General features: G+C 46.5%; 3 protein-coding genes across 7 annotated transcripts; all 3 read left to right on the top strand.

Annotated features, from left to right (window-relative positions):
* Positions 1-3,479: 3,479 nt before the first annotated feature.
* LOC136546502 (glucan endo-1,3-beta-glucosidase 9-like) lies at positions 3,480-6,311 on the top strand. Its single transcript, XM_066538479.1, has 2 exons — positions 3,480-3,964; positions 5,006-6,311. Exons 1-2 carry the CDS (start codon positions 3,603-3,605, stop codon positions 6,102-6,104), a joined length of 1,461 nt encoding a protein of 486 aa, XP_066394576.1. The 5' UTR covers positions 3,480-3,602; the 3' UTR covers positions 6,105-6,311.
* Positions 6,312-9,910: 3,599 nt separating this feature from the next.
* On the top strand, positions 9,911-10,877 carry LOC136466671 (uncharacterized). Its single transcript, XM_066465145.1, has 2 exons — positions 9,911-10,051; positions 10,239-10,877. Exons 1-2 carry the CDS (start codon positions 9,911-9,913, stop codon positions 10,875-10,877), a joined length of 780 nt encoding a protein of 259 aa, XP_066321242.1.
* Positions 10,878-11,266: 389 nt separating this feature from the next.
* LOC136546553 (uncharacterized) lies at positions 11,267-25,740 on the top strand. Of its 5 annotated transcripts, none has more exons than XR_010781399.1 (12): positions 11,269-11,649; positions 16,958-17,000; positions 17,208-17,261; positions 20,056-20,119; positions 20,303-20,359; positions 20,450-20,544; positions 20,648-20,686; positions 20,769-20,857; positions 21,145-21,223; positions 22,187-22,234; positions 22,675-22,856; positions 24,134-24,526. XR_010781399.1 is itself a non-coding variant. In XM_066538537.1 (11 exons), exons 1-11 carry the CDS (start codon positions 11,456-11,458, stop codon positions 22,753-22,755), a joined length of 843 nt encoding a protein of 280 aa, XP_066394634.1. In that variant the 5' UTR covers positions 11,269-11,455; the 3' UTR covers positions 22,756-23,729. The 5 variants fall into 5 exon arrangements, 1 of the variants encoding a protein (XP_066394634.1); XR_010781400.1 differs by having other exon boundaries at positions 23,738-24,526; XR_010781398.1 differs by lacking the exon at positions 24,134-24,526 and adding an exon at positions 24,533-25,738 and having other exon boundaries at positions 11,270-11,649.
* Positions 25,741-25,876: the final 136 nt, after the last annotated feature.

Below are 25,876 nucleotides of genomic sequence, written 5' to 3'. Positions count from 1 at the left end.
AGCTGGTATCTCTAGTTCTTCTTGGCTTGTTTCTACGGTGATAGTGGCTATTTCTTTTCTTCCATTGTTTGCCTATGCCTTTGCTGCAATTTGGATTGCCTGTACGTCGCAGTCAAATGCGCGCTTTAAATCGCTCCAAAGAGAAAGAACTCCGTTAGGCCCTGGCATTTTGAGCAATAGGTACAGATAATGCGGTATTGCCATGAATTTTGCTAGTGCTGGTCACCCAAGAATTGCATGATATGAGGAATCGAAATCTACGACTTCAAATTTGATGAACTCTGTGCGGTAATTTGAGGGAGTCCCAAAGGTAATCGGTAGAGTGATTTGTCCAAGTGGCATTGCTGCCTTGCTAGGTACTATGCCATAAAAAGGTGTGCTTGTTGGTGTGATCATCCCGGCGAGTTGTAGTCCCATCTTTCTTAGAGTTTCTGAAAAGATGATGTTGAGTCCTGCTCCTTTGTTAATTAGTACTTTCATGACAGTCATGTTGGTAATGGTCGGATCTAGAACCAATGGGTAATGGCCTGCGTTTCCTACACTGGTCCACTGGTCTTCTCTTGAGAATTGGATTGGGTACTCTGACCAGTTGAGATATCTTGGCGTAGCGGGTTCTGCGGCCATAATCGTTCGTAGCGCTAACTTTTCTTGATGTTTGCTTTTGGAGTCTGGAATCCCGGCAAAGATTACTGCTACTGTCCCTCTGGATTTTTAGAATCCCTTGTTATCATTGTTGTCTTCTTTTTTCTGATTGTCTTCTTTATTGTTTCCCTTGCTATCTTTTCTAGTGTACCTTTCATTGAAGGTGTAGCAATTTCCGATGGTGTGCCTCCCATTGGGGTGCAAAGGGCAACGCATGTTCTCAATGTTGTCATATCTTCTGGGTTTGGTAAATTTCTTTGATTTGTCAGCCATTGCTACCGTGTTGTCTAGACCTCGCTTTCTCTCCTGATGCCTGTTGTTTCGAGGATTTTGCCTGTCTAGGTTGTCTCTGTTGTTCCTTTCTAGGAATCTTTCTTTCATTTTTTTTTCTTCTACAGTAATCATCTTTTCTACTGTTCTTCTGAATTCTTCGTTATTTCTTGGGTTTTCTTTACAAAAGTCTTGAAATTGCCACCTAGCCACGATTCCGTGAGAGAAAGCTTCGATTACTTCTTGTTGTGTGATGTCATGCACTTGAGCTCGTAGTTCGCCAAATCATCGATAGTAATTTCTGAGACTTTCACCTCCTTTCTGCTTGAGTCCTTTTAATTCTGCATGGGTGATTAGATGTGTAATAATTCCTGCAAAATTTTCACAGAAAGCTCTTTGTAAGTCTTCCCAATTTCTCATTGATCCGAGATTTAATTTGTCAAACCATTGAAGCGGCATGGTTTCTAGGACCATGGGGAAGAACAAGGTTTTGATGTCATCGTATCCTCCGGCTAGTTCAATCGATTGTGAGTAAATCCTGAGCCATTGCTTTGGTTCGGTCTTGCCGTCGTATTTAGAGTGGTTGGACGGTTTAAATTTGTGAGGTAGTCGAATCAATGCAAGTTTGTTTGTAAAACAGGGAAATCTATCGTGTGTTCTAACTTCTGTATATTATGATTCGACGCCCCCTTCTTACCAGCTGTCGTCTTGGTAAAAGTAGTTTTATGTGGCCGTCCGAGTAGGTGCTCTGCTCCTGTCCTTTCTTGGTTGATTGACTCGGTTATTTTGACTGTGATTTCTTTGGCTTCCTCCATTGTGACTTCCACTTGGTCCTAGTCTTTCAAAAGCAGACTTCCTTTGATTTTGGTCTTCCTGTTCATGAGATGTTGCCTTTCCATCATTCGTTTTAAAGATTGTTGATCGGAGGAAATCTCGAAGCTGTTCTTGTTTCTCATTGGGGTGTGAGGTCGCCCTGAGTTCTTCTAGTGCCTCCCGGATCTTATCGTAGAGAGTACTCGCTGCTCGTCCTTCTTCGATTTCTCATTCTGATTTTCTTCTATTGTACTCGGCTAGGTCTGATTCATATTTGTTCCAAGTGTCTTTCTGCTGTTTTGCACGACGTTGTTGTCCCTGTTTCAATTTGTTTTTTCTTTCTCTTGCTTGCCTCTGGCTCTCAGTCTCACCATCGTATCCATGGATAAATGGTGATATATTGGACTCGGATTCATCTGAAGACCTTACGTCGGGTGCTTCTAGGGGGATCAATGGTGATCGAGGACGGCGAATCATGAGTACTTCTGTAGCGTGAGTTGTTCTGTCATCATTGTTGATTTCTGTACTGGCAGAGCTGTTGATGACTTTAGTAGAGGTTTCAAAGTCATAGATGGAATCTCCTTCTTGGTAGGGTAGAATTGTTGTTGCTGTGTCATCGATTAGTTGGGCGTCGTCATCCTCAGGAACGGTATCTGGCCAGTGAATGATGCAGTCCTGAGATGTTATGGTTAAAACGAGACCTTCCTGGGCTCCCTTCAGTGGCATTCTAAGCATGGGATAAGTGGGTCCTTCGTGCCATGTCTGATAGGATATTGCCATGTTGTGGAGTCCAAACGGAAAAAAATCCAACTTCTTTGAAGTATTCTGGGTGTATTCCGAGTAGTATTCTTGATAGGTTGACGTCATGTCCCGGAGCTTTGTCAGGAAAGAACTCGGTTTTTCGAAAGAACTCGGATAAGACTTCGTTTCGGAAGCGGAACTTGAGTTTGAATCGGATACGTGATCTTGCGAGAATTGAGTCGGATTGTGCTATGCGAATCTTCTGGCGAGCTGATCTGTCGTTATCGTCGAAATAGGATGATCCTGATGATGATCTGATTCTTCAAGGAGACGTCCTTGGAGCTTGTCATCGTCGCCTGCCTTGCAGATCCATAAACCGAAGACGAAGGTCAATCCCTTCGAGAAGATCATGTTGTCGAGGTCCATCAAGCTCTCAGATGCAAAGTCGTCGAAAGTCCCTACCTGGCGCGCCAGCTGTCGATGTTTGACCACCGATAGCCTGCCACGGGGGTACCCGGGGCAGTATGTTCGGGCTTCGGCGTATGCAGAATTCGATGGTTAACGCAAAAGATAGTCGATTTATCCTGGTTGAGATCCTCGATCGTGGATCGAGTAGTGACCCTACGTCCAGTCGGTGTTTAGCATTTGCGTTGGATTGATTACGAAGTGTTGTGCTGTATAATTGTTCTGTTGAACCCCCGATCTACGGAGCCCTGCCCTCCTTTATATAGTCAGGAGGTCAGAGTCCTAGTCGATTTACAATGAGAGTTCCTAGTAGGATTACAGAGTAATACTACTACTAAGATTATGGGAGGGGAATTCTAATTGGTCTAGGTCTTCTTTCTTCTTTATGGGGTATCATGTGGGTCCCTAGCCGACACTCATGTTCAACTTCAAATTACTGTATTTCGTGAGAAATTTACTTTATGAAAATGTTGAGATTTGGTAGGGAAAACAGGAGTATATTCAGCTCCGCCTAGTCGTCTGCCCACGGTAGCACGGGAAGAAAGAGGGCCGAGGCAAAGAGCCTGAGAGGCCGGCGCAACTGCAAACGGCACACCGCACACGGCATAGCCGCACTAGTGACTACTACTGACAAGGCCCGGTGGCCTACAGCGCGCACGGAACACGAGGCAATGCTGTCCAGCTCCAGTCGCCGCCGCTCGCTGCGGCCGTTCGTACCTGGCCTCCTCCTGTTCCTCCTCGCCATGGCGCCGCCACCGCCGGCTTCCGCGGTGGGTGTGAACTGGGGCTTCGCGTCCTCCCACTCGCTCCCGGCGGCGCAGGTCGTACGGGGCCTCCTCCTCCCCAACTCCGTTCCCCGCGTCCGCCTCGCCGCCGCCTCCTCCGACGCGCTCGCGGCGCTCGCAGGCACCGGCATCGCCGTCAGCGTCGGGGTCCCTGACGCGCTGCTCCGGCCCCTCGCCTCCTCCACCAAGGCCGCCGCCGCGTGGGTCCACGACAATGTCACCCGTTACTCCTCCAGCGTGCGGTTCGAGTAAGAGCTCCCTTCCGATGCACGGATGTTGGTTTTAGTTGACCTAATTCTCATGTCGACAGAAAACGACCATTTCGGCACAGTTGACTTCCAATTGACTCGATTAATCAATATGACTGCAGTCTTCGTACTCACAACCCGTTACAGTAGTCACTGCAGTTCTACTGTGGATGGCTGTATCCCACGGAAAAGTGGGCTGTGCTGCCTGTGCATTTGTTACCTTATTTCTACAATCAGATTGGATATTATGTCGGCTGTGTGGCTGATCAATCTAAATCGAAGAAGGGAACCATTTCTTTACTGAATGTATTAGTTGGCTTCAGTTGATAACTTGGTGCTTCTGCCTCTGTTGCAATAGTTCACTGGAATTTTCTTATAACTAGGTAGTAGTTCCTGGAGAACCTTTTCTGTGAAATGAAATACTGAAAAATCCACAAAATGTCACTACTGATATGTTGGTAGTGACAGGTGTATTCATTACGGAATTCTAGATCCTGTGAGCTCTGCTAGGTTTCTCATTGGTGAATGCAATTGAGGGATGCTACAATGACTTTTATCTAGACCAAGTAAACAATTGGAGGTGGAATTTACCATTTCGAAGAACTTCAATGGACAGAATATGAATGTAATCCTCCTAGGTTACAACTTGGAACCTGGGAGGACATTTAGGTTATCTTTTGATATTCTTCATTTCGTATACCAGGTTCAAAAGTAGCAGAATAATAGAGCATGTATTTTACGTCCGCTGCTATGTCAAAGCCTAGACCCTAAACAGCTGAAAAGAGTACATAGTTGGGTCTTTAGTGCTGTGTACCTTTTGTGCAGGTGATTATGTTTCATTTGTGCAAAAAATCAATTTGCAGTGTGTTATAGAGCAAGTATCATGAGGACATTGTATATCCCACTGCATAGGTGAAGTGAATCATGCATTAAATAATGCCATTATTTGTGTTCAATCTGTATGTGCATCTATGTTGCAAGTCTGTTTTTAATTTTATCTTTAATAATATTTTTAAATTGACAAACAAATTGACTTTACAGGTATATTGTTGTTGGAGATGAGCCCTTTGTTCTACGTCATGGACAAAATTTTCATCCTTTTGTAGTTCGTGCAGCAGAAAATATTCAACAAGCATTAGTCCATGCAAAATTGTCTGGCAAAATGAAGGTGCTAGTACCTTGTAGTGCTGACACATTCCAGAATGCATCTACCCTGCCCTCGAAAGCTAGCTTCAGATCTGATGTTAACAAGACCATGGCAGATCTCCTCTCATTTCTTGCTAACAGCAGTTCTCCATTTATGGTCGAGCTGGATCCATTTTTTAGCTTTCAACACAACAAAAATATGTCATTGGACTATTACCTTTTCCAACTATTGTCTCATCCTGTAAAAGATGGTCAAAACAAGTATGACAACTACGTTGATGCAAGCATAGATGCTCTGGTTACTTCTCTAACCAAAGCTGGCTTCAGTGACATGGACATCATTATTGGGAGAGCAGGATGGCCTACAGATGGAGCTGTGAATGCAACTCCTGCTACTGCTCAATCGTTCATGACTGGCCTAGTCAACCACCTGGCCAAAAAGTCTGGGACTCCACTTCGCCCAAAAGTCCCTCCAATTGAGATGTATCTCTTCAGTCTTTTAGATGAAGATCAACGGAGTATAGCTAGTGGAGGTTATGAAAGGCACCATGGCATTTTTACCTTTGATGGCCAGGCAAAGTACTATGCCAACATAGGTCAAGGTCCTAAATCACTCAAGAATGCCCCTGATGTCAATTACCTTCCATCAAAATGGTGTGTGGTAGACAACAACAAGGATTTGTCCAATGTTTCTTCTAGTTTCTCGTCAGCTTGCTCCAATGGCGACTGCACTTCTCTGTTACCTGGTGGCTCCTGCTCAGGTCTTGCCTGGCCTGGTAATGTGTCGTATGCGTTCAACAACTACTACCAGCAGCATGATCAGAATGAGGATAGTTGCTACTTCAATGGCCTAGGTTTGATAACTACTGTTGATCCATCTGTCGACAATTGTTTGTTTCCTCTCGCAGTTCGCACTTCTGCTGCCACTTCTTTGCACCTAACATTGCCCATGTTGCTATTATTAGTTTTGTGGTTTTGCATTGTCTGTATATAGTCTGCTGAGGCTAGATTGAGCCTTCAAAAGTGTTTCTTTGGGCCTCTTGTTGAATGTACTCCAAAGTTTCGGTGCACCATAAGATAATATTATTCCTGGATAATGGCACAATTTCTGATATCTGTTAGAGTAGCCTATCACAATTGGTAGGTTTAGTCCAAATGTAATGATGTGTGTATTAAGATAGTCGTGCTGAGTCAGACAGCAGCTCTTCTCTTCAAAATTTGAACCTGGCAATGTTGCCATTTCATGATAGATACATTCTTGGTTTCACTACATCTTAGAAAGTTCAATCAACAGAAGGTGCTGCACGTTATGCATTTTTACTACAAGTGAACCGTGCAGTTTAGCTGGAGAGCTAGGCAGCAGTGTACAAAGTCTATTCCACAGCTGTGACTCTGTGAGCTGGGGTTGGGCCTGCCACAGAGGGGAGCTTTTTGTTTGTGCAATTGTCAGTGCCTTAGAAAATGTGTTATACAGTTATACACGGTCAATTATTCATCTTTCAGTCGATGAACACTGACTTGATGTGGAAGAACTTGGTACAGATTCCGGAAACGGACGCTGAGTTGCTGAGAGGCCTTGTAGTCCCTGGTCCCATAAAGAAAGACCTTATAGTATTCAAAATTTGTCGCACAAAGAAAATCTGTTTGTTTTTGCATGCATAAAGTCAGAGGGTCACTCTTCACTGTATGAGATGTTTTGGTTCGGAAATAGATATAACACCAATCATAACCATAAGGCATAAGTTCATTTTTCAACCTTAAATTACGAAATCGGAAATTGAAGGTCCTCTAACTGTTGAAATCGGATGAGTTTAGTCCTCTAGCTATTTTCAAAGGTGTTTTTCTATTTTTAGAAATAATAAAAATCTAGTTTAATATCTAAAAATCCATAACAAATTTGTTTTAAATCATAAATAAATCAGAAAAATATGAAACTAGCACCAATTTTTTTCCTAAAAATGTTATTTGTCTATCTGTGCTTTATTTGGATCTGATTTGTTTTAAATAAATAAATAATAAGCATGACTACGAACAATAAAACAATAGCAACAAAAATAAATTAATTCTAAATAGCTCTAAATAGATCACAAACATATATATAATGTTACTACTAGAGTAAATTGATACTAGTTTCGTATTTTTTATTTATTTAAAAATAATAGCTATCATTTTTATAAGACAAAAAACAACCTTTGAAATCAGCAAGGAAGACACGTTCAGTATCCGGTTTTTTAGTTTAAGGTTGAAAATCGAATTGGCGTGCAAAATACCTGGGTTCAAAATACAGAAATTTGGAAAATAAGTAGGCCATGATTGTGTCCGCTGAAGTTCTGTGCGTGCCGTGGCTCCATGGCACGGTAGAATTTTACATTAGTGCCGGTGACCATTAGTATACCTAGAAGAATTCTCCGCGTGTTGATGTGGAAATGGGCAATGGCTCTCATGTTATTATTACTAAGCACAATGTATTTAGAATTTTTAAGTATAATTTGAAAATATAAGCAACTGGCTATTGTACAGCTCAGAAATTCATGAAAAAAAAACCCCTGAAGTATTAAAATGCAATATATACATTTTCTAACATTATACATGACTTTTTAAAGTAATTGATAAACATATAGAGAAGGAGATGAAAAAGTGGAAATCAAACTACCTGGAATAAAACAGTACATTGTCCATCGGACTCCATCAACAAAGGCACGTAATCTCTACACCTAAAAAATAACTAAGGGTATCGTCTGCGCGCCTCTTTGCCCCGCTCCCGCGACTTCGTCTCCTTGCTGCCAGAGAGTCCGCGCCAGAGAAGGCTCCATCGCCTAACTATGCCTGCGTCAGTTTCCCGCTAGCGCTGCCGTGGAGTCCGAACAAATAATGACCACCTAATAAAAAGACAAACAATATACTTATCGACTAATCACCAAAGCAGTTTCCCGCTAGCGCTCCTGTGGAGTCGGAACAAATAATGGCCACCTAATAAAAAGACAAACAATATACTCAACGACTAATCACCAAAGCACCAAGCAATTAGCCGGTCATAAGTAGAATTTTGCGTGAAGTGTAATGGGAAGGGACTCAGTCATCACAGAGGCCGGAGAATGGAGAAAAAGTGCGGATGATCGCCAGCACAGGCGATCTGCGTGATGGCAGATAGCACGCGCTTGGCATCGGGCAGTCGTGCCTCTTTAGGCGGCAGCGATAGACATGCAGCAGCGGACGCAACAATCTAGAACAGGCCAGTCCTCCAATCTGGTTAAATCATAAGGGCCATGTGCTAAATTAGAAAAATAAATGAGAGCGATAAATCATAAGGGCCATGTGCTAAATTAGAAAAAAAAAATGAGAGTGATGAAATCCGTCCAAAAATAAAATCATCCTCCTAAAAAATCAAATAAATTATCTTTAGTACTAGTATGATAATTGGTGAAAATATTTAATTTCCTTTTGAATTTTGTATGCCCATGAGCCCATCGTAGATTAATTAATTATTTTATCTCATCAAAGACAAATAGTATGGCTAAAAGAAGATATATCTCTATCTCTACAATAAAAAAAAACCTATATATTGTTATCGTGGTATTGTCCCACTGATTGCCCCGCCCGCAAACTAATCGCCCTGCTCGCCCCGCCAATCTAACATTAGTTCGAAGGGGACTTCGATGATGTATGTATCAACCATGGCAACCTGGTGCAACTGCTGGGCTTCTGCAACGTGCGCATCCTGGTATTCGAGTTCACGATCTCCATGGCACGCTCCACGACCACCTCCACGGTAGCAGCCGCGACAGCTCGCTCGTCACGCCTCATCAACGCGCATCGCTTCAAGGTGCGGCACCACCTTCGCTGCCGCCTTGCTCCAGATCATCTCCTATGACAAGACATCCAGGTCCAGCAACATATGACCTCGTGCTTAGTAGCCTCCAGCAACATGAGACCTCCAGCATCAAGCTTGGCAAGTACCAGGCGTTGGTGACCTGGTGCACGGTGGCCGGCGTCCATGCATGGCCACGTTGACATGAGGATATGTGACGTCACCACAGCGACTCATTTTCCCTTACAAAATAAATGAATAAATACGATCGTATATACATACAATGTATGCCAACAGAAAATACTAAGAGTCAGTTTCTTGTCTCGTTCAATTTATGCACGGACATGATATTATATGAAGAACCCTCCTCTGCTCAGTGCTCGTTATTAAACATGGGATTATTTTAGGCACATCCGTGGCAACTATTGATTAGCTCTGGTATCACATGCTGGGCTCCAGCCAAAAGCAACCTTATTATTATCTCCTACACGATCTCATCCATTTCCCATTACCTTTCTCATATGCTCTCTCCTCTCATATCCAAAGCAAACTGGTGTTGCTTAGCCTTTGCACGGCCTACAGCATCCGTGTGGATGGCGAGAGGCCATCGGAGGTCATGGCGAGGCTGCATGGCAGGATTCTCGTGCCGGACATTGCACGTGGTGGGGAAACCGCGCTAGCGAAGCCTGTGCGGTGGGGAGAGCGTGTGGCAGGGTTCTCACGGCACACTGGAGTTGATGAGGCGGCTTCCTGCTCTCTCCGAAAGGACAGAACCCTATGCCTTCCGATTCGACGGCAACGGAGGACCTGGGCATGGTGCACACACGCTGCTACTACATGCAACTGAGGGAGGGTGGAGGTGAACAGCTGATGAAGAAGAATTTAAAGGACCTGGGCATGGTGCACACACGCTGCTACTACATGCAACTGAGGGAGGGTGGAGGTGAACAGCTGATGAAGAAGAATTTAAAGGGAGCCGATTGGAAGAAGGGATGACGGTTGCGAGCAGCAGTGATGACTTGGAAACCAAGAGGCATGTGCAATTAGAGCGCGACTGCATGAGTAATCCATCAGTTACAAAAATTTGGCGGTGGGCAGGGACAGAAGATGCGCGGATGTGGTCTGTCTTTTCGGTGAGATGAACATGAACGGATGGATTTAGCTGATAGTGCAAATTAGATGGCTTAGATTAGTTGATGATGTGGAGCGCCGTAGAATGAGATAAATTGGTTAGTGGGGTTTTGCTTTCCATTAGAGAGAAATTAAACAGTGTGGTTTTACACATTCTGAAACTAATTGTGACTCTTGGCTTGCCTGCAGTTACAGCCTGCACCTTCTATAAGTACAGCCGCGAGCCTCAGCTGCAAATTAACTAGCGCATCTCTTAACCTTCATTCATCGTCCCAAGTTTTACTCTTCCTAGACTACCTAGAGCACATGGCACCACCACCATCCATGGCATTCTCCCGCCTGTCCATGTCCGCGCTCACCTTCCTGGCGCAGCTCGCCGCGTCGACGGCCGCGCACCGGACGCCGCCGACGGCTTTCGCCCCGTCGTCGTCGCCCTCGGTCCGGGGCCTGCCTGCACTGGCGGAGCGGCTGGAGGGCGTGGAGGCGCAGCTGTGCTGGGAGGCGCTGGTGGAGATCAAGTCGTGCACGGGCGAGATCATCATCCTCTTCATCAAGGGCGAGGCGTTCCTGGGGCCCGGGTGCTGCCGCGCCATCCGCGTCATCGAGCAGAGCTGCTGGGCCGCCGACTCCATGCTGTCCTTCATCGGTTTCACCCCGCAGGAAGGCGACATGCTCAAGGGGTACTGCGACGCGGGCGACGACGACAGCGCCGGCGGCGGCGGGCAGAGCGGCTCGCCGCCGCCGCGCGGTGCGGACGCGGTCGGTGCTGCCGCTGCCCGCGAGAGCTTCGCCGCCGTCGCGGGAAGGAAGAGCTCGATGCACCGTTAGATGGCCGGATCAAGATGTGTTCGTTTGATCGTTTCCACGTCCAATCTTGTTGCCTTCGTACGCCAAACATAAATAAGAGTGACAAATCTTACTTCTGCTACAGAATGTTGTGCTTGAACTTTGGTAGATCATTTTTTAAGAAAAACATCAGGTCGCGCTCGCGCGTTTGCTCCCTGAAATTGCATTGAACATGTGCTCTGACGATTCAGTTCTGGCCTTCTGTGTGGGTTCGACGTCTACATCACACCGTCGCACTCACACCACATGTCTGCGAACACAGGCCGGCAGGCCGCGGCAGAAAACACCACGTGATGACGTGAGCGGTGCGGGGCGCAGGGCGGATGGGGACGACGGACGATGGCGCGGTCGGCCGAGGAGAGAATCGTCGGGGCCCCGACACGACACACCCGTGAGCCGTGACTACCGATGCGGAACAAACGCCAAAGCGGTCCAACTCGAGCCGCGCGCAAGCGGAGGCATCTAGGATTCCAGGCTTCCCTCCTCGGTCCTCGCTTCCCCAGCCACAAGCAGAAAAGCTCACTCGCTCCTGCTCATCCTCGGTTGCGCCGCCGCTGCGAATGCCGCCTCCGGGCCCCCGCCTGCCGCCGCTTCTCCTGCTACTACTCCTCGCGGCCGCCTGCAGCAGCGGCCTCACCGGTGGGGGGGAAGGCGGCTCCTGCGAGTTCTCCGTCGCCCGCGGCAGCGAGCTCTACAGCTTCGACCTCGCGGCGCCGACGCCGGCGCACCGCCACGGCGTGCTCAGCGAGGACGGGTACGTGACGTTGGTACCCATGATGTACTACTATATATAAGACCAGTGTATCAAGCAGTACTCCCCTGCGTCCATCGGGATGGGGATTGCCGCGAATTCATTTCTGGAGGGGGTGAGGTGAGGCCTGCCTCCTCGCGCCTCGCGGTTACTTCGGGTCCTCCTCCTGCCTAGTGGTGGATGGTCGTGGAGACGCCCTTCCCGTGTTCCTCAAAGTACTCGTCCTGAGTCCTGAGCTTGGTTGTTGCTGAACTGAAGTTAGTGATGCGTCACCTGGCATTGCTTTTGCATATGAAATTTGTCTCGGTATCAGAAAAGGGTGTCTCAAGCCTCAACAGTCAATAGATATGTGCATTTGTGGCCTGCTTGGCTTTTCTTTTGAAAAGCAAGTGGCCTGATTGTCTTACTTGCTGAGAGTTGAAGCTAAGACCTCCAGAAATATTTAATCAGCTCCAGGCATACTTGTATTCAATCAGTTCGACTCAGTTGCATACTTGAATTCTCATGTATTAGAAATATTTGTTCTGGGGAATCACATTTATTAGGATAAGCTTAGCCGATCCTCCTTCCCACCGCCCCCTCTGCTGTCCCTCCCTCCTCCCATCAGGGTCGCCATGACGACTGGATCTGCCACCAGCTCCTCCTCCTCCTCCAGCACCACGAACAGCCTGGGCTCCCTCTCTGCCCCTGCTGTCTTCGTTGCCCCCTATGCAACGATCAATGTCAAGAACCACATCCCGGTGACCCTGGAACTGACGAGGCCCAATTTCAACCAGTGGGAACCGTTCTTCACTTCTCTCTGCGGGAAATTCGGCCTTCTTTCCCACATCACGGAGGAAGCTGGCTCTCCCGACCCTGCCTGGAACATCGCCGACGCCTGCGTCCGCAGTTGGCTCCTTGGCTTTGTTGGGCCGGATGTCCTCGGCCTGGCGACGGCACCAGATCAGACCGCGTGTGCCCTTTGGCTCGCCATCAGGCGCCTCTTCGAGGCCAACAAGGCCCCGCGCGCCATCTTCCTGGGTCACGAGTTCTACTCCATGACCCAGGGCGACTCCCCCGTCAACGACTACGCCCAAAAGATGAAGGCCACCGCCGACGCACTCCGTGATGTCGGTCGCGTCATCACCGACTCGGAGCTCGTCCTCACCTTCCTGCGCGGCCTCAACCCCCGCTTCGCCAGCACCGCCGACAACATCGCCGACTCGCACCCGTTGCCGGACTTCGCCACTATGCGCGAGAAGCTCGTCCTCAAGGAGCTCCGCCTCGCCAACGAGGGCACCGTGGCAGCCCAGACGGCGTTCCACGCCGCGTGCGGCACTGCCTGCCGCACTGTCTCCAGCGCCACCGGCGGCAGCTTCACCGGCTATGGCAGCGGCTCCAGCAGCGGCGGCAGCAGCGGCGGGAAGGGCGGCGGCAATGGCCGCTGGAAGAAGAAGGGCAAGGGCGGCGCCCCGAAGTCTGCTGCATCGGCGGCTCCGTGGCTCTGCTACCCGCCTTGGACTGCTGCGCCGCATCAGCAGCCATGGCGTCCACCAGCGTGGGGCGGCCCTGGCGTGCTCGGGGCTCCTCCCCCGGCCCAGGCCCACACGGCCTTTGCCCCCGCTCAGTTCTCCGGCGCCACGAACTCCTCTCTGCCTCCTCACCAGCAGCAGGGCGGCTGGGATCAGGCAGGCCTCATCGCTGCCCTGAACCAGATGTCACTTCAGGGGTCCTCCCCCTAGGTCTTCGACACTGGTGCCACTGCCCACATGTCATCCTCGGATGGTATACTCCTGTCCCGTCTCCCTCCTCCTTCTGGCATCACGGTTGGCGATGGCACTACCATTCCCATCACCTGCCGTGGACCATCTAAATTACACTCCCCGCACTCTACCTTTCATCTTCATGATGTTCTGGTTGCCCCTGCTCTAGTACGCAACCTCCTTTCAGTTCGTCAATTCACCCGTGACAATGCTTGTTCCGTTGAATTTGACTCTTGTGGCTTTTCTGTCAAGGACCAGCAGACCGGGCGCGTGACTCTTCGCTGCAATAGTGGTGGCGACCTCTACACCTTCCCCACCACACCGTCCACTTCCTGCAGCCTCGCCATCACGTCGTCCCTGTGGCATCACCGCCTCGGCCACCCCGGCCCATCCAGCCTCGCCACTCTACGGAACATGTCGGCCATCTCCTACAATAAGCACTCGCCTTGCCTCTGCCATGCATGTCAACTTGGCAAGCACGTGCGACTCCCGTTTAGCCATTCCACCTCTGTAACTAGTGCCCCATTTGATTTACTACATTGTGATGTGTGGACATCTCCCGTGCCTAGCAACTCCGGTTTTAAATATTATCTCGTCATACTCGATGATTTTTCCCATTACTGCTGGACATTCCCACTGCGCCACAAATCTGAGGTGCACCGGCATCTTGTCGAATTCTTTGCCTATGCTACAACACAATTCAGCACCACACCCAAATCCCTCCAAGCAGATAATGGCACCGAATTCGTTAACCACGCCACCGCCACACTCCTCAGCAGCCAGGGCACTACCCTACGCCTCTCCTGCCCCTATACGTCCCCGCAAAATGGCAAGGCCGAACGCATACTCCGCACTATCAACAACACCATCTGCACCATGCTCCTCCATGCCTTCATGCCTCCTTACTGGGCTGAGGCTCTCACCACAGCCACCACCCTCCTCAATCGGCGTCCCTCCTCCTCCATCCACCACCAAATACCTCATCAAATTCTCTATGGCACTCTCCCAGATTACTCCTCCCTCCGTGTCTTCGGGTGCCTTTGCTATCCAAACCTCACCGCCACCTCCCCCCACAAACTCGCTCCTCACTCCGCCCCGTGTGTTTTCCTCGGATACCCATCCTCTCACAAGGGCTACCGCTACCTCGACATGAATACTCGCCGGATAATCATCTCCCGCCATGTCATATTCGACGAGTCAGTGTTCCCATTCGCGGCAGCACCATCGGCGGCCTCCGTGCCGCCCTCACTTGAATTTCTGATGCAGGGACTTTCTTCCTCGACGACAACAGTGAGCACTCCTCCGCCGCTCCCTGAAACCAGCGAGGATCCAGCCCCTACGCTCCTGGACCCAGCTGTTATCCAGCTGGGCCCCCTGGTTGCCTCTACGGGCGGGCACCCACCGCCTGCTCCGCCTGCGGGCGGGCAACAGCCGCCAGCCGTTCCACAGCCGGGGCGCCAGCGTTTCGGCATCGTCTTCACTCGCCGCAGCCGAGTTCCTGCAGCTGACCCCGTGGCTCCCCTAGCGCCGGTTCCTGTGGCTGCTGCACCGCCCACCGAGGTCGTCGCCCCTGCGGATGTCTTCGCGGTTCCAGCACCATCTGCTCCGCCACCTGCAGCGACCCAGCAGCCTGCTGCACCACCGACCCGGCCTGTGACACGGTCACAGACCGGCTCCCTGCGCACTGTCCAGCGCTACGGCTTCACCACCTCCGTCGCCTCGCCGGTCCCGGTGAACTATCGCAGCGCCCTCGCCGACCCCAATTGGCGCGCTGCGATGGCCGATGAGTACAAGGCGCTGATCGACAATGGCACTTGGCGCCTTGTCCCTCGGCCCCCTGGTGCTAACATTGTTACTGGGAAGTGGCTGTTCAAGCACAAATTCCACTCCAATGGTTCCCTCGCCCGGCACAAGGCGCGCTGGGTCGTCCGCGGTTTCTCCCAGGAGGCCGGCGTCGACTACGATGAGACCTTCAGCCCGGTCGTCAAGCCGGCCACGATCCGCACCGTGCTCAGCATTGCTGCGTCCCGGGATTGGTCTATCCGCCAACTCGACGTGAAGAATGCCTTCCTCCACGGCAATCTCGAGGAGACGGTCTACTGCGAGCAGCCCAAAGGCTTCGTCGACCCTGCTGCTCCTAATTCCGTTTGTTTGCTGTAGAAGTCCTTGTATGGACTTAAACAGGCGCCGCGAGCTTGGAACCAGCGCTTCTCCGCCTTCATCAGCAGCATCGGCTTCAACACATCCAAGTCGGATGCCTCCCTGTTCATCTACAAGGCTGGAGCTGACATGGCTTACCTTCTCCTCTACGTTGATGACATCATTGTCACCGCGTCGTCACCGGCTCTACTCCTGCACGTCGCCTCCCGACTCTCTCTGGAGTTCGCCATGACGGACCTTGGTGACCTCCAGCACTTCCTCGGCAATTCGGTGACGCGGGACAGCAGTGGCCTGTTCCTATCCCAATGGCAGTACGCCGTCGAGCTTCTTCAGCGCGCTGGCATGTCTGAATGCCACCCGACCGCTACCCCGGTGGATGCCCGGACCAAGCTGTCCTCCACTGAGGGCGCTCCCGTCGCCAACCCCTCGGAGTACTGGAGCCTGGCGGGAGCCCTCCAGTACCTCACTCTGACGAGGCCAGACCTGGCCTATGCTGTGCAGCAGGTCTGCCTCTTCATGCATGACCCTCGTGAGCCGCATCTTGCGTTGATCAAGCGCATCTTGCGCTATGTCAAGGGCTCGCTATCTGCAGGCCTTCACTTGAGCTCCGGACCTGTAGATCAGCTCACAGCCTACTCTGATGCCGACTGGGCTGGCTGCCCGGATACACGTCGCTCTACTTCAGGCTTCTGCGTCTACCTCGGCGACAACCTGGTCTCATGGTCTTCCAAGCGACAGACGACTGTGTCGCGCTCCAGTGCCGAAGCTGAGTACCGTGCGGTGGCCCATGCGGTTGCTGAGTGCTGCTGGCTGCGTCAGCTCCTCCAGGAGCTCCACATCTCCATTCCGCTAGCGACGGTTGTCTACTGTGACAATGTGAGCGCCGTCTACATGGCTGCCAACCCTGTCCACCACCGCCGCACGAAGCATATCGAGATTGACATCCACTTCGTCCGCGAGAAGGTCGCTCTGGGACAGTTCAGGGTTCTCCATGTTCCTTCTGCACACCAGTTTGCTGACATTATGACCAAGGGTCTGCCCGTCCAGCTCTTCACTGACTTTCGGACCAGTCTGTGCGTCCGTGATGCTTCCGCTACGACTGCGGGCGGGTATTAGGATATGTATAATCCTGCACTAATCATAGATTGGGTGTAATCCCATAGATAGGCTAGCTGCCATATATAGCCTAGGATTCTTTCTATGTATAGCCTAGGATTGCTTCCTTGTACAGGGTATAGCTTTCCATATGTGTAATTTCCTTGTATACATATTAGCTATATATGAAAGGCTCCCCACCCACATTCAGTGTGTGGTGATTCCCTCCTTTCCTGTCTATTCTACAACATTTTTTGTGTGTTATTATACCTATGCTGAGTGTGTCCCACAATAATGCCCATCTTGTGTTTCAGGTTTTACAAGGTGGCCGTGAATGATTCCATACTCTGGTTCCAGGTTGGTTAGGATAGTATACTCCTTTATGTCTGAGTGTGTATTGCATATGCTGACATACTTTCTAAATTTCCAAAAGCTAATATGATAAGCTGGTTAGTAACTGAAAATAGACTCTTGAGTTTCCTAAAACACTCTCTTTCTGGAGGGGTGAGACTTTTAGGGTTTGGTGTTCCACTAATGATAGTTTTGTTTGTGCCATGCGTGCAGCTTTGCGATGAAATGCTATTCAACTTTGACCCACCTATGTGTCTTAATTGTGAGGTATACTCCCTTGGTCTAGCTATTCCATCAGTTAAATGCAAGATGTTCAGGTTTTCTCTAGGATTTCCATTACGGGTCTTTTGCACACTTGGCACTCACGCCTGTACTTCAGCATTTAATTTCCATGCTCGCGCTGAATGAGCAAAGTATCATCTGTTGTTGCATTGCATTATCTGGAACTATATTGAGTTCGTCTCAGCCTTTCCTGATTGTATTATAAATAGGATTTATATTATACTGCACAATTTATTTACTTCTCATTTGCTATTTTGTGTGTGTATTCTTTTTTATGGACACTGTTTCAATAGCAACTTTTTTTTTCTCGAATACGCAGGAGAGCTGCGTATCATTGTATTATAGAGAGAAAATGAAGGCCTGAGTACATTACCAACTCATGCCAGTACCATACATGAGAAGGTTGGGACACTTACAACATTATCACCTATGAGGCATCTGACGACCGACAACCAGGCACCTAACCAGATGTCTCTACCCCATCTAACTGAAGTGCTTGGAGCTTCTTAGCTCCAGCCAAGCACCACAGTTTGTACTCATCTCTAAACTGTCTCAAGACCTCGTTAACGGATGGAGTAGCTCCATCAAAGACACAAGAATTGCGATGCTTCCATATCAGCCAAGATGTCAGAACGATTAGCGAATTAACCCCTTTCTTGTACTCCTTCTTGACTCTAGGAATGTACTTGGCCCACCAATCAGCAAAGCTATGTTCGTTCTGTTGTGGTACTGCTTCATCCATCTCCATAGGAGAAAGGATGCTGAACCATATTTGACGTGAGAACACACAATTAGTGAGCAGATGTTGAATAGTCTCCTCCTCTTGGTCGCATAATGGACATCTCTCTGGATGTGACAATCCTCGGTGATCAAGCCGATCCGCTGTCCAACATCGGTTTATGATGGCGAGCCAAATAAAAAATTTACATTTTCCAGGGGCCCATGACTTCCATAAACGTCGCCAAGGCTCAAATGTCACCGAACCATAGAAGAAAGCTCGGTAGGTAGACTTGGCGGAGTATGTTCCAGAGGCATCAAATCTCCAAATATGTTGATCATCATCCTGGGAGAGCGCAACCTCCCTAAGACCATCCCAAAGATGCAAGTACTCTGAGAGTCCGACCATGGACAGGCCTCCTTGAATATCACTCAAAGGGCATACCCAGTGCAGAGAGCTCCCGCTCTGTGCGGGGTCTGGGGAAGGGTGTCAGTGGCAAGCCTTACCCTCGCCTGTGCAATGCGAGGAGACCGCGACTCGAACCCGGGACCTTTCGGTCACAGGCGATAAGACTCTACCGCTTGCACCAGGCCCGCCCTTCCCTTGAATATCACTCACCCAAGCATTATTTTCAAGTGCCTCTGCCACTGTTCTTTTGGTTTTAATTTGAGGTCTGACACGAGCAACCACTGTAGGTGCCAACTCAGAAATGGAACATCCATGGAGCCATCAATCTGTCCAAAACAGTGTGTTCTTGCCATTTCCTACTTGGGTTGTTACTGCAATAGAGAATAATGCCAATGTGTTAGCATGACAAGGCAGTTCCAAATCAACCCAAGGACGATCAGCTCGAGTTTTCTTGAGCCATTGCCATCGCATCTGCAGGGCCCAGCTCATGGTCTCAAGATTAAGTATGCCAAGGCCTTCAAGGTCAATCGGTCATTGTACCTTTTCCCAAGCAACCAAACAGCAGCCTCCATTAGCCTGCTCCCTGCCCTTCCAAAGGAATCCTTTTCTGAATTTGTTAATCAATTTGATAAACCACTTGGGGACATTGATAGCGACCAGGAGATACACCGGAATAGTTGAGAGCACATATCTCACTAGAGTAGCACGACCAGCCCTATTCATGAGGGCGGCTTTCCAACTTGGGAGCTTATCCGCAATCTTCTCAACCCAAGGCATCAAAGCTGCTTTGCTAAGTTTCTTGTTTGAGATCGGGAGCCCCAAATAAGTGCAAGGGAATTCTGAAACTGTACATGGCAGCGTGTTGCTAACTTCTGCCAAAGTATCATCTCTACATTGAATCGGAATAATACAGCTCTTACCAAGGTTGGTTTTCAGGCCCGAGGCTTCACCAAAGATATCTAGGATCGCTTTGGTAATATGTAACTCTTCCTCCAAGGGCTTAATAAACAGGGCAACATCGTCGGCATAAAGAGAGTCTTTGCCCAGCTGTCCGGTTAGAGAGCGGCTGCAATAGGTCCAAATCACTAGCTCTGACAAAAAGACTGTTCAAGACATCCATCACAACTAGCTGTATTTGGTAAGATTTGACGAAGGATACGTTTTATCACTGTAAGATTGGTGCATTATAAGTGATACTTCACTTCATCTTTGCAATTAGCTTATTCATGTGCTAGGTGACAGTCTTTTATTAAATAATCTTTGTCTCTTTGAAAAATTGTCATGCCAAGGACTAGCTTAGGACCTGTTTGGATCCATGGTCTAAAGTTTGGTTGGCTAAAGTTAAGGGTTAAACTTTAGACCACTTTAGCTCAGTTGTGTGATCTAATGAGCTAATAGTATTTTTGCGAGGTTGGCTAAAGTTTGGACATCACTTTAGAGTTTAGACCACCCGTTTGGAGCCTCAAGAGCTAACTAAACTTTAGACCATGGGATCCAACTGATTGAAACATCGTTATTTTTTAACAATTTAGGCTCCTCTGTACCTTCACATTGAGTGCTGTTAAAGATTATATTTTTCTTGTTTGTTACTTTATTTATGTTTTTTTCAAACTATTTATGTACCATAATCAAACTATTTATGTAACATAATAGGACTGTGGTGGTCCATTGAGATGTGGAACTCAGTGCAGTGCAGTTGTGTCAAATTATATTCGAGGTAGCTTTTTTTCTCTCCTGGGTCCTGACTGGATATGTTTTCAGCAGTCTTTCCCTATTATTTCCTTAATTGTATATCAGGAATGGTACCTGTGGGACAATTGGTGTCCCCCATTTCCATTTTTCAAATATCGATAAAAATTGTTAATGTGTGTAACTTTAACCTGCATTTTTCTGTCTGCAGGGTATGATGTCTGCACAACTATTGGGAGTTTATCTAAATCCCATATATCTCTAGTTGGTAAGAATGACATAATATTCTTTCAGAACTATTCTTTCTGTATTGATGTCTCAAATTAATATGATTGTTGTTTGATTGGGGAAAGAATAGACGAGAGTAATCCTCAAAAGGGTATCATTGTTAAGATGTTCTCATCAAAGTGTTCTATTTCTGTTTCCGTTATTTGCGATTCAACCGCAGCCCAAGTGAGTAGATTTTTTCATTGGCATCTCCTTGAAGTTTATTGTTTTGTTTGTTTCTCTGTCACCTCTTATTTTACCTTGCTGTTTTATTTCCTCTCACTCATAGGTACCAGACAAATTCGTCGTATCTGGTCTATGTGATTATGTGGGTACCAAAAAATTGCAATGGTGCAGTTTTCTACAGCAGTTTTGTTTCCTTAAGACATTAACACAATTGTACCTCACAGGCTACAACACTTAAACACCCATCTGGTTGTGCAAGGTCTGTTTCTGCTTCTGGAAGTGGCTGGGGATGGTTAAGCACTTCGTTCATGACGTATGTTCTTTTGAGCTGCATATAATTATGTGAACCTGTAACCTGCTATATTAGCCAATTAATCTGCATTCTGCAGTAGGAAGAAATTGAATCTAGCTCAGCTACTGGAAGGTGTGGGTATACACCCCTAACCTCCCTGGTTTATGTCTATTTTACCTTGAATTTGGGTGCCCATTTTCTTTTTAATACAAAACTATAGTCTTGTTTGTGAGTTCTCATCATCGCAGAGTTTCACACTTTTTTCTTTTAGCAGTTCTCAGCTTGATTAATATCTAATTTTTCTGCAGAATTCTGTGCCTTCTTGGAGGGTACATTTTGATTGGAGCAGTTTACAGATACTATTTCCTGGACATTCATTCTGTAGAGGTAAAGCTTGTCTTTCAAGAGTCCTCCATTTATATGCCTCATTCGTTTTATGTCAAATTATATGGAGTATGATGTTATTTGCTTGGTAAGGCTAGTTGTAACTCTCATGGTTTCTCATCAATAAGCTCTGATCCATAGCTTTAATCACTAGAGTTACATGAAAAATCTCATTAACCCAACTACCACTTCACTGATACATCTGCATGCGTGTGCGCATTGATGGTTATTCTAAATAATTTTTGTTTCCTGAAATCTGTAGGGAAAAGTACCATTTCGTCCTAACTTTGTGCTAGATAACTTTTCATTAATGTTCCCAGCACTGGGAATGGTCTCAAGAAAACTTTAATAATTTGTTAAAATTTGTATTAGTCTTGAGTTGGACCAACTCCTCAAGGCAGGATTTCAAAATAAATTTGGACTGTAGCTGAGCCCACTGTTTAGAGATAACTTGCTCCTCAAAATGTTGAACTGTACTCAAGTTTTATCAAAATCAATCTGTGAGACCACAAGTTTAATCTCGTAATTGATTTGATTCCAGCTTCATGTTTCTTGAATATACGTACTGGCAGTGAAAATATTGTTTGCTTGTGGACAACAAGGTCCACCTGGCTATGAAATAACTAACTGTTTTGACCATTCTACTTGGATTTGGTGGAAATTGGTGTGTTCGATTGGGTTTCCCAATTTCTAATTGGATTGTGAAAGAAATGCATTTAATTAAACAACCACGGTAAAACAAACTGTGAAGAAAGAATGTAAATTTATCAATAAATCAAATCTTTTTTTTAATAAAAACTACAAGTGAATCATATCTCCCCCTTGTAAACAATGAACATTCCCTTGAAATTGTGATTAGATCAGCCTTCAATTGTTTCTGTGAGCAGTTACCTTAGGAACCCACTCCATCCATTACACTTCATGATGCTTTTGAACCACTTGTCTTACTCTTTTCTTATATTGTAGGCCATTCCAAACCTGGAATTTTGGATTGGTTTGCCCCAACGCATTAAGGTAACTTTAAGAGTCTTTTAAATGATTCCTATTCTCTACTAGCAACCTGCTGTATGTGAGTGATTTCGTTGCATTGGTCCCTTTTTATTTACATGTTATATTTTCTCTGTACATTTATCAATTACCAGTACAACCAGCCCTAGTGATATGGTGTTAAACTTCTGATGGGTGCAATGAGTAGTAATTTATACTTGTAAACAAGTTTCAATTCTAGCAGTAATATACCCAGGTCTTCAGTACTGCAGAGTATTTAGTTACCTGCAGTTGGCCAGTCGCAATAAGAAACATGCTGTTGTTTTTTCCTTCTGAAATGGAAAAGGTAGTTTTGCAATTTACAGGTGTCTGTTGAAAATTTCTAGAGTTCCTTTACTTGCTTAGCATGTTCTGAGTGTCATCATTCATCAAATGTAACCTTATAACTTGCTCATCCATCTGTCCAGACTATCTTTGTTCTTGCAACAAGAAGTCACGTAAGTTATAATAGAGATGGTCAAGGCACATACGCCCCTGTATACCATTGAGAAGGTGGGCATTCAAGAAATTTATTGGCAGTCATACAGTTAAGCACATGTATGGTATGGACTGGACAGCAGGATGAATCTTTGTTCTTTCCAAGATACAGGTACTGTCAATGAGTCATGTATCTTATCCATTGTGTTAGTTTTGGGCTGTATCTGGTTGAACTTTCACTGGGACAAGTGATTGCAGTTACAATTAACAGGTTCATATATTACCTGTAATTAGGTTTCTTTTCTTTCTCTTACTTTTTTTTGGGGGTAGCCGAAATAGTTGCTGGTCAACAATTATTTCACACCAAATGGCACCATTGCACTATTATTATACAGATGCCATGATCACAATTCATTGTTTTCAAGTATGGAATCGTTTTGTCTCAAACTTACATAATGTGTGCACCTGTCTGAAATAAAACCTAGGTATGATTTATGTACATAAATAATATTATCTCACCATGCGAGTAATAGTCAATCAAATGTGGTGAGCTATTTAATTCTGGTTTCCTTTTCAGAACTGCATTTCCTTATAAAACTAATCCCTCCATTTTAAAATATTAGTCCACCTAGGAAGCATAATAATAAATATAATCCTGCTTTAATCATGCTTTCCGTAATCTACTGATCTATCTAGATAGTTACAAGTATGATACAATTGTTGCCCAGGTAAACTAGAACACAATTAGAATTTGGCTGTCAGAGGACAGCTTGGCCATAGGCCGCATTGTATTGAATTGCAAATGACTTGAGATACAAGAAGATGCTTAGCCACTGCTTATATAGGCAAGTGGTGTACCTACTCCTTAGCATATTCTAACTGCATAAAGCAGATGCTATGATTCCTACTTGGAAGCCAAGGAACCTGAAAACTACTTGACGGTGAATAGTAAAGCAGTAATAGTAGGTAACTAGATACAATGGGTAAGCACTAGGCTAAACCCTCAACAATTCTGTAATATATTACATTATTACTCAACATTTTGCTTGCTAGGTATGAAAGTGGGGCTTATATTGTGCAAGGGATGGAGTATTTGAATGCCATGCAATGCAACAAGAGTTCTGGTGAAATTTTTATAATTTTGAATATGTACCATAATCACTATCAAATGTGCCGTGAGGTTGATGTACACTTTCAAAATCCATCATCAGTTCTGCTAATTTTTGCAAATGCTGCAGCACAAATCTACACTGTTTAGAGGGTTGATAGTATGTTTATCTAGATGAACATGTTATTATGCAAATGATTGGATGGATTTGGAACCATGAAACAGACTGGTTTCGCATGCTTTGTTATAAATTTAACTTAGCTTGCTGCTTGCGAACTCTTCTGCACATAGATGATCTTACAATCTGAATCATACAATCTCTCTGTCGAATGAACTTGTAGGGCTAAGATATGGAAACACTAAGGTTCTGATAGTCCTTTTGCAACTTGATGCTTGTGCTCTGGGTGTGGGCAAGAGAACATAAGACTGAGACCTCCAATAGCTGATTCTCTGTTGTCCTTTTGGCATTGGAAGGCTAGAAATATGTTCAATGGAAGGCAGATGAATCACTCTTGTGAAAACGTAATTAAAGTAATGTGATGTGACTTTATTGTGAGTAGAGGAACAAATTATCATTCGGAATGCTGGTAGTTTTGCTTCATTTCTTGCCATTCTTTTAGCTTGGAAAGTAATGTAACTGTTTTTCATAAGCTATGGCAAGAAGAAGGAATCTTGCAAAGTGTTTATATTGATGTTTCCATTTCCTATCTTTCAAAACATGGAGCTCCTTTTTCTTGCAGAGATAAATATGCCTACAACAACAACAACAACAACAACAAAGCCTTTAAGTCCCAAACAGAGATAAATATGCCTAATTCTGCAATTACTCTCTAGTACGATCTTTGTGCATCAGTCATTTTCGGAATGTGAATCTCACATTAGAAGACAGCTTCACTTCACTGAAATAGAGCTGCTGTTGCGCAATGTTGCTACGTGCTGCTTTGGATGCTGGGGTGGAACCATTCCAATATGATGGTGTAGTGGAAATGAGAACTTGAAATCGACAGATTCCTTTGTAATGGTTGTGACTTTATGATGGTCACTTGTTTTACTCTTGGAAGATCAATTGTGAATTACACTATGTAATAATGTAAACGCTATGTGCGGAGATGCAGAAGCGGAAAGTCTCTTCCATTTTCTAAAACAAATGTAACTGAATTTGATTCTGAGTGTTGATGTGGAGTTGCAATTGCAAGTCATCATATGCTGATAGAGTCTGTCGGGGCATAATAGGATGCCATGTTGCAAATTCCACAGCAAAGGGGAAGGGAAAGAAAACAAAACTGATTCCTGATTATGTTTGGTTCTACTGCTCCTGATGCAGCGAATGGAGAAGGCTAACATGGCTACAAGTTGCAGATGGGGAGAACCCATTTTGAGAAATCAGGCTGCTTCAGTATTTGTAATGCGTGGCATCTCTGAAGTCTGAACCGTTGCCAGGTTGAATATTCTCCCCGCTTTTGTAGAGTGGCTGTTGCGTGTACCAACTACTAGGCCCCAACTGCCCTCTTTTTTTTTTTCATAGCCACCGTGTTGTGTTGGCTGTATGCTAGCATATTTTTTTTCCTCCCACGTTCCTGGAGGAACATCCGATATGTCTCACGTATCAATGCAGCATTAGCAAGTTGATCACAGCCCACTGCGTGACTAACCTGTACTATCAGATCATATGATCTCTCATGGTGAAGTCGATGGCGTGTGGATCCCTGCAAATTCGATGCTGTTGTCTGTTGACCTGCGATGCTCGTGTTGGACTTGCCTTTCTCCTCGCCCTTTCTTCCATACGCAAAGCCACATCACACACGTACGAATGGCACTCACAAATGGGCTTCCCCTTTCCTAATAAAAAATTTGGTTAGCCAGGTCAAAGCGCCCAATATAGCACAGACAAATTAGTCGCCTTTACAAAAGAGAACTAGACCACGACTTGATCTCTACAACAGAAACAAAAGCCAACTTCGTCCTGCTTATAAACCACATAATAACAGGACGATGATATTGCGCGACTTGGAAAACATGCAACTCCATCGTGCGGTAGGGTTTTGGCGGAACTCAATATCGCGTGGCACATCGTGTACGTGCGA

Source organism: Miscanthus floridulus, chromosome 1 (assembly GCF_019320115.1).
Source record: "Miscanthus floridulus cultivar M001 chromosome 1, ASM1932011v1, whole genome shotgun sequence".
In the NCBI taxonomy this organism is placed as follows: domain Eukaryota; kingdom Viridiplantae; phylum Streptophyta; class Magnoliopsida; order Poales; family Poaceae; genus Miscanthus; species Miscanthus floridulus.
The sequence above is the reverse complement of the archived record's forward strand: the minus strand, read 5'-3'. Positions and strand labels throughout refer to the sequence as shown.

Excerpts from the sequence above, each read along its gene's own strand:
- LOC136546502 (XM_066538479.1), top strand. The coding sequence starts at position 3,603 with ATGCTGTCCAGCTCCAGTCGCCGCCGCTCGCTGCGGCCGTTCGTACCT. Across the intron at positions 3,965-5,005 it reads TCCTCCAGCGTGCGGTTCGA|GTATATTGTTGTTGGAGATG; the intron begins GTAAGAGCTCCC and ends TTGACTTTACAG.
- LOC136466671 (XM_066465145.1), top strand. The coding sequence starts at position 9,911 with ATGACGGTTGCGAGCAGCAGTGATGACTTGGAAACCAAGAGGCATGTG. Across the intron at positions 10,052-10,238 it reads GGATGTGGTCTGTCTTTTCG|TTACAGCCTGCACCTTCTAT; the intron begins GTGAGATGAACA and ends GCTTGCCTGCAG.
- LOC136546553 (XM_066538537.1), top strand. The coding sequence starts at position 11,456 with ATGCCGCCTCCGGGCCCCCGCCTGCCGCCGCTTCTCCTGCTACTACTC. Across the intron at positions 20,360-20,449 it reads ATCCCATATATCTCTAGTTG|ACGAGAGTAATCCTCAAAAG; the intron begins GTAAGAATGACA and ends GGGAAAGAATAG. Across the intron at positions 21,224-22,186 it reads TGGACATTCATTCTGTAGAG|GCCATTCCAAACCTGGAATT; the intron begins GTAAAGCTTGTC and ends CTTATATTGTAG.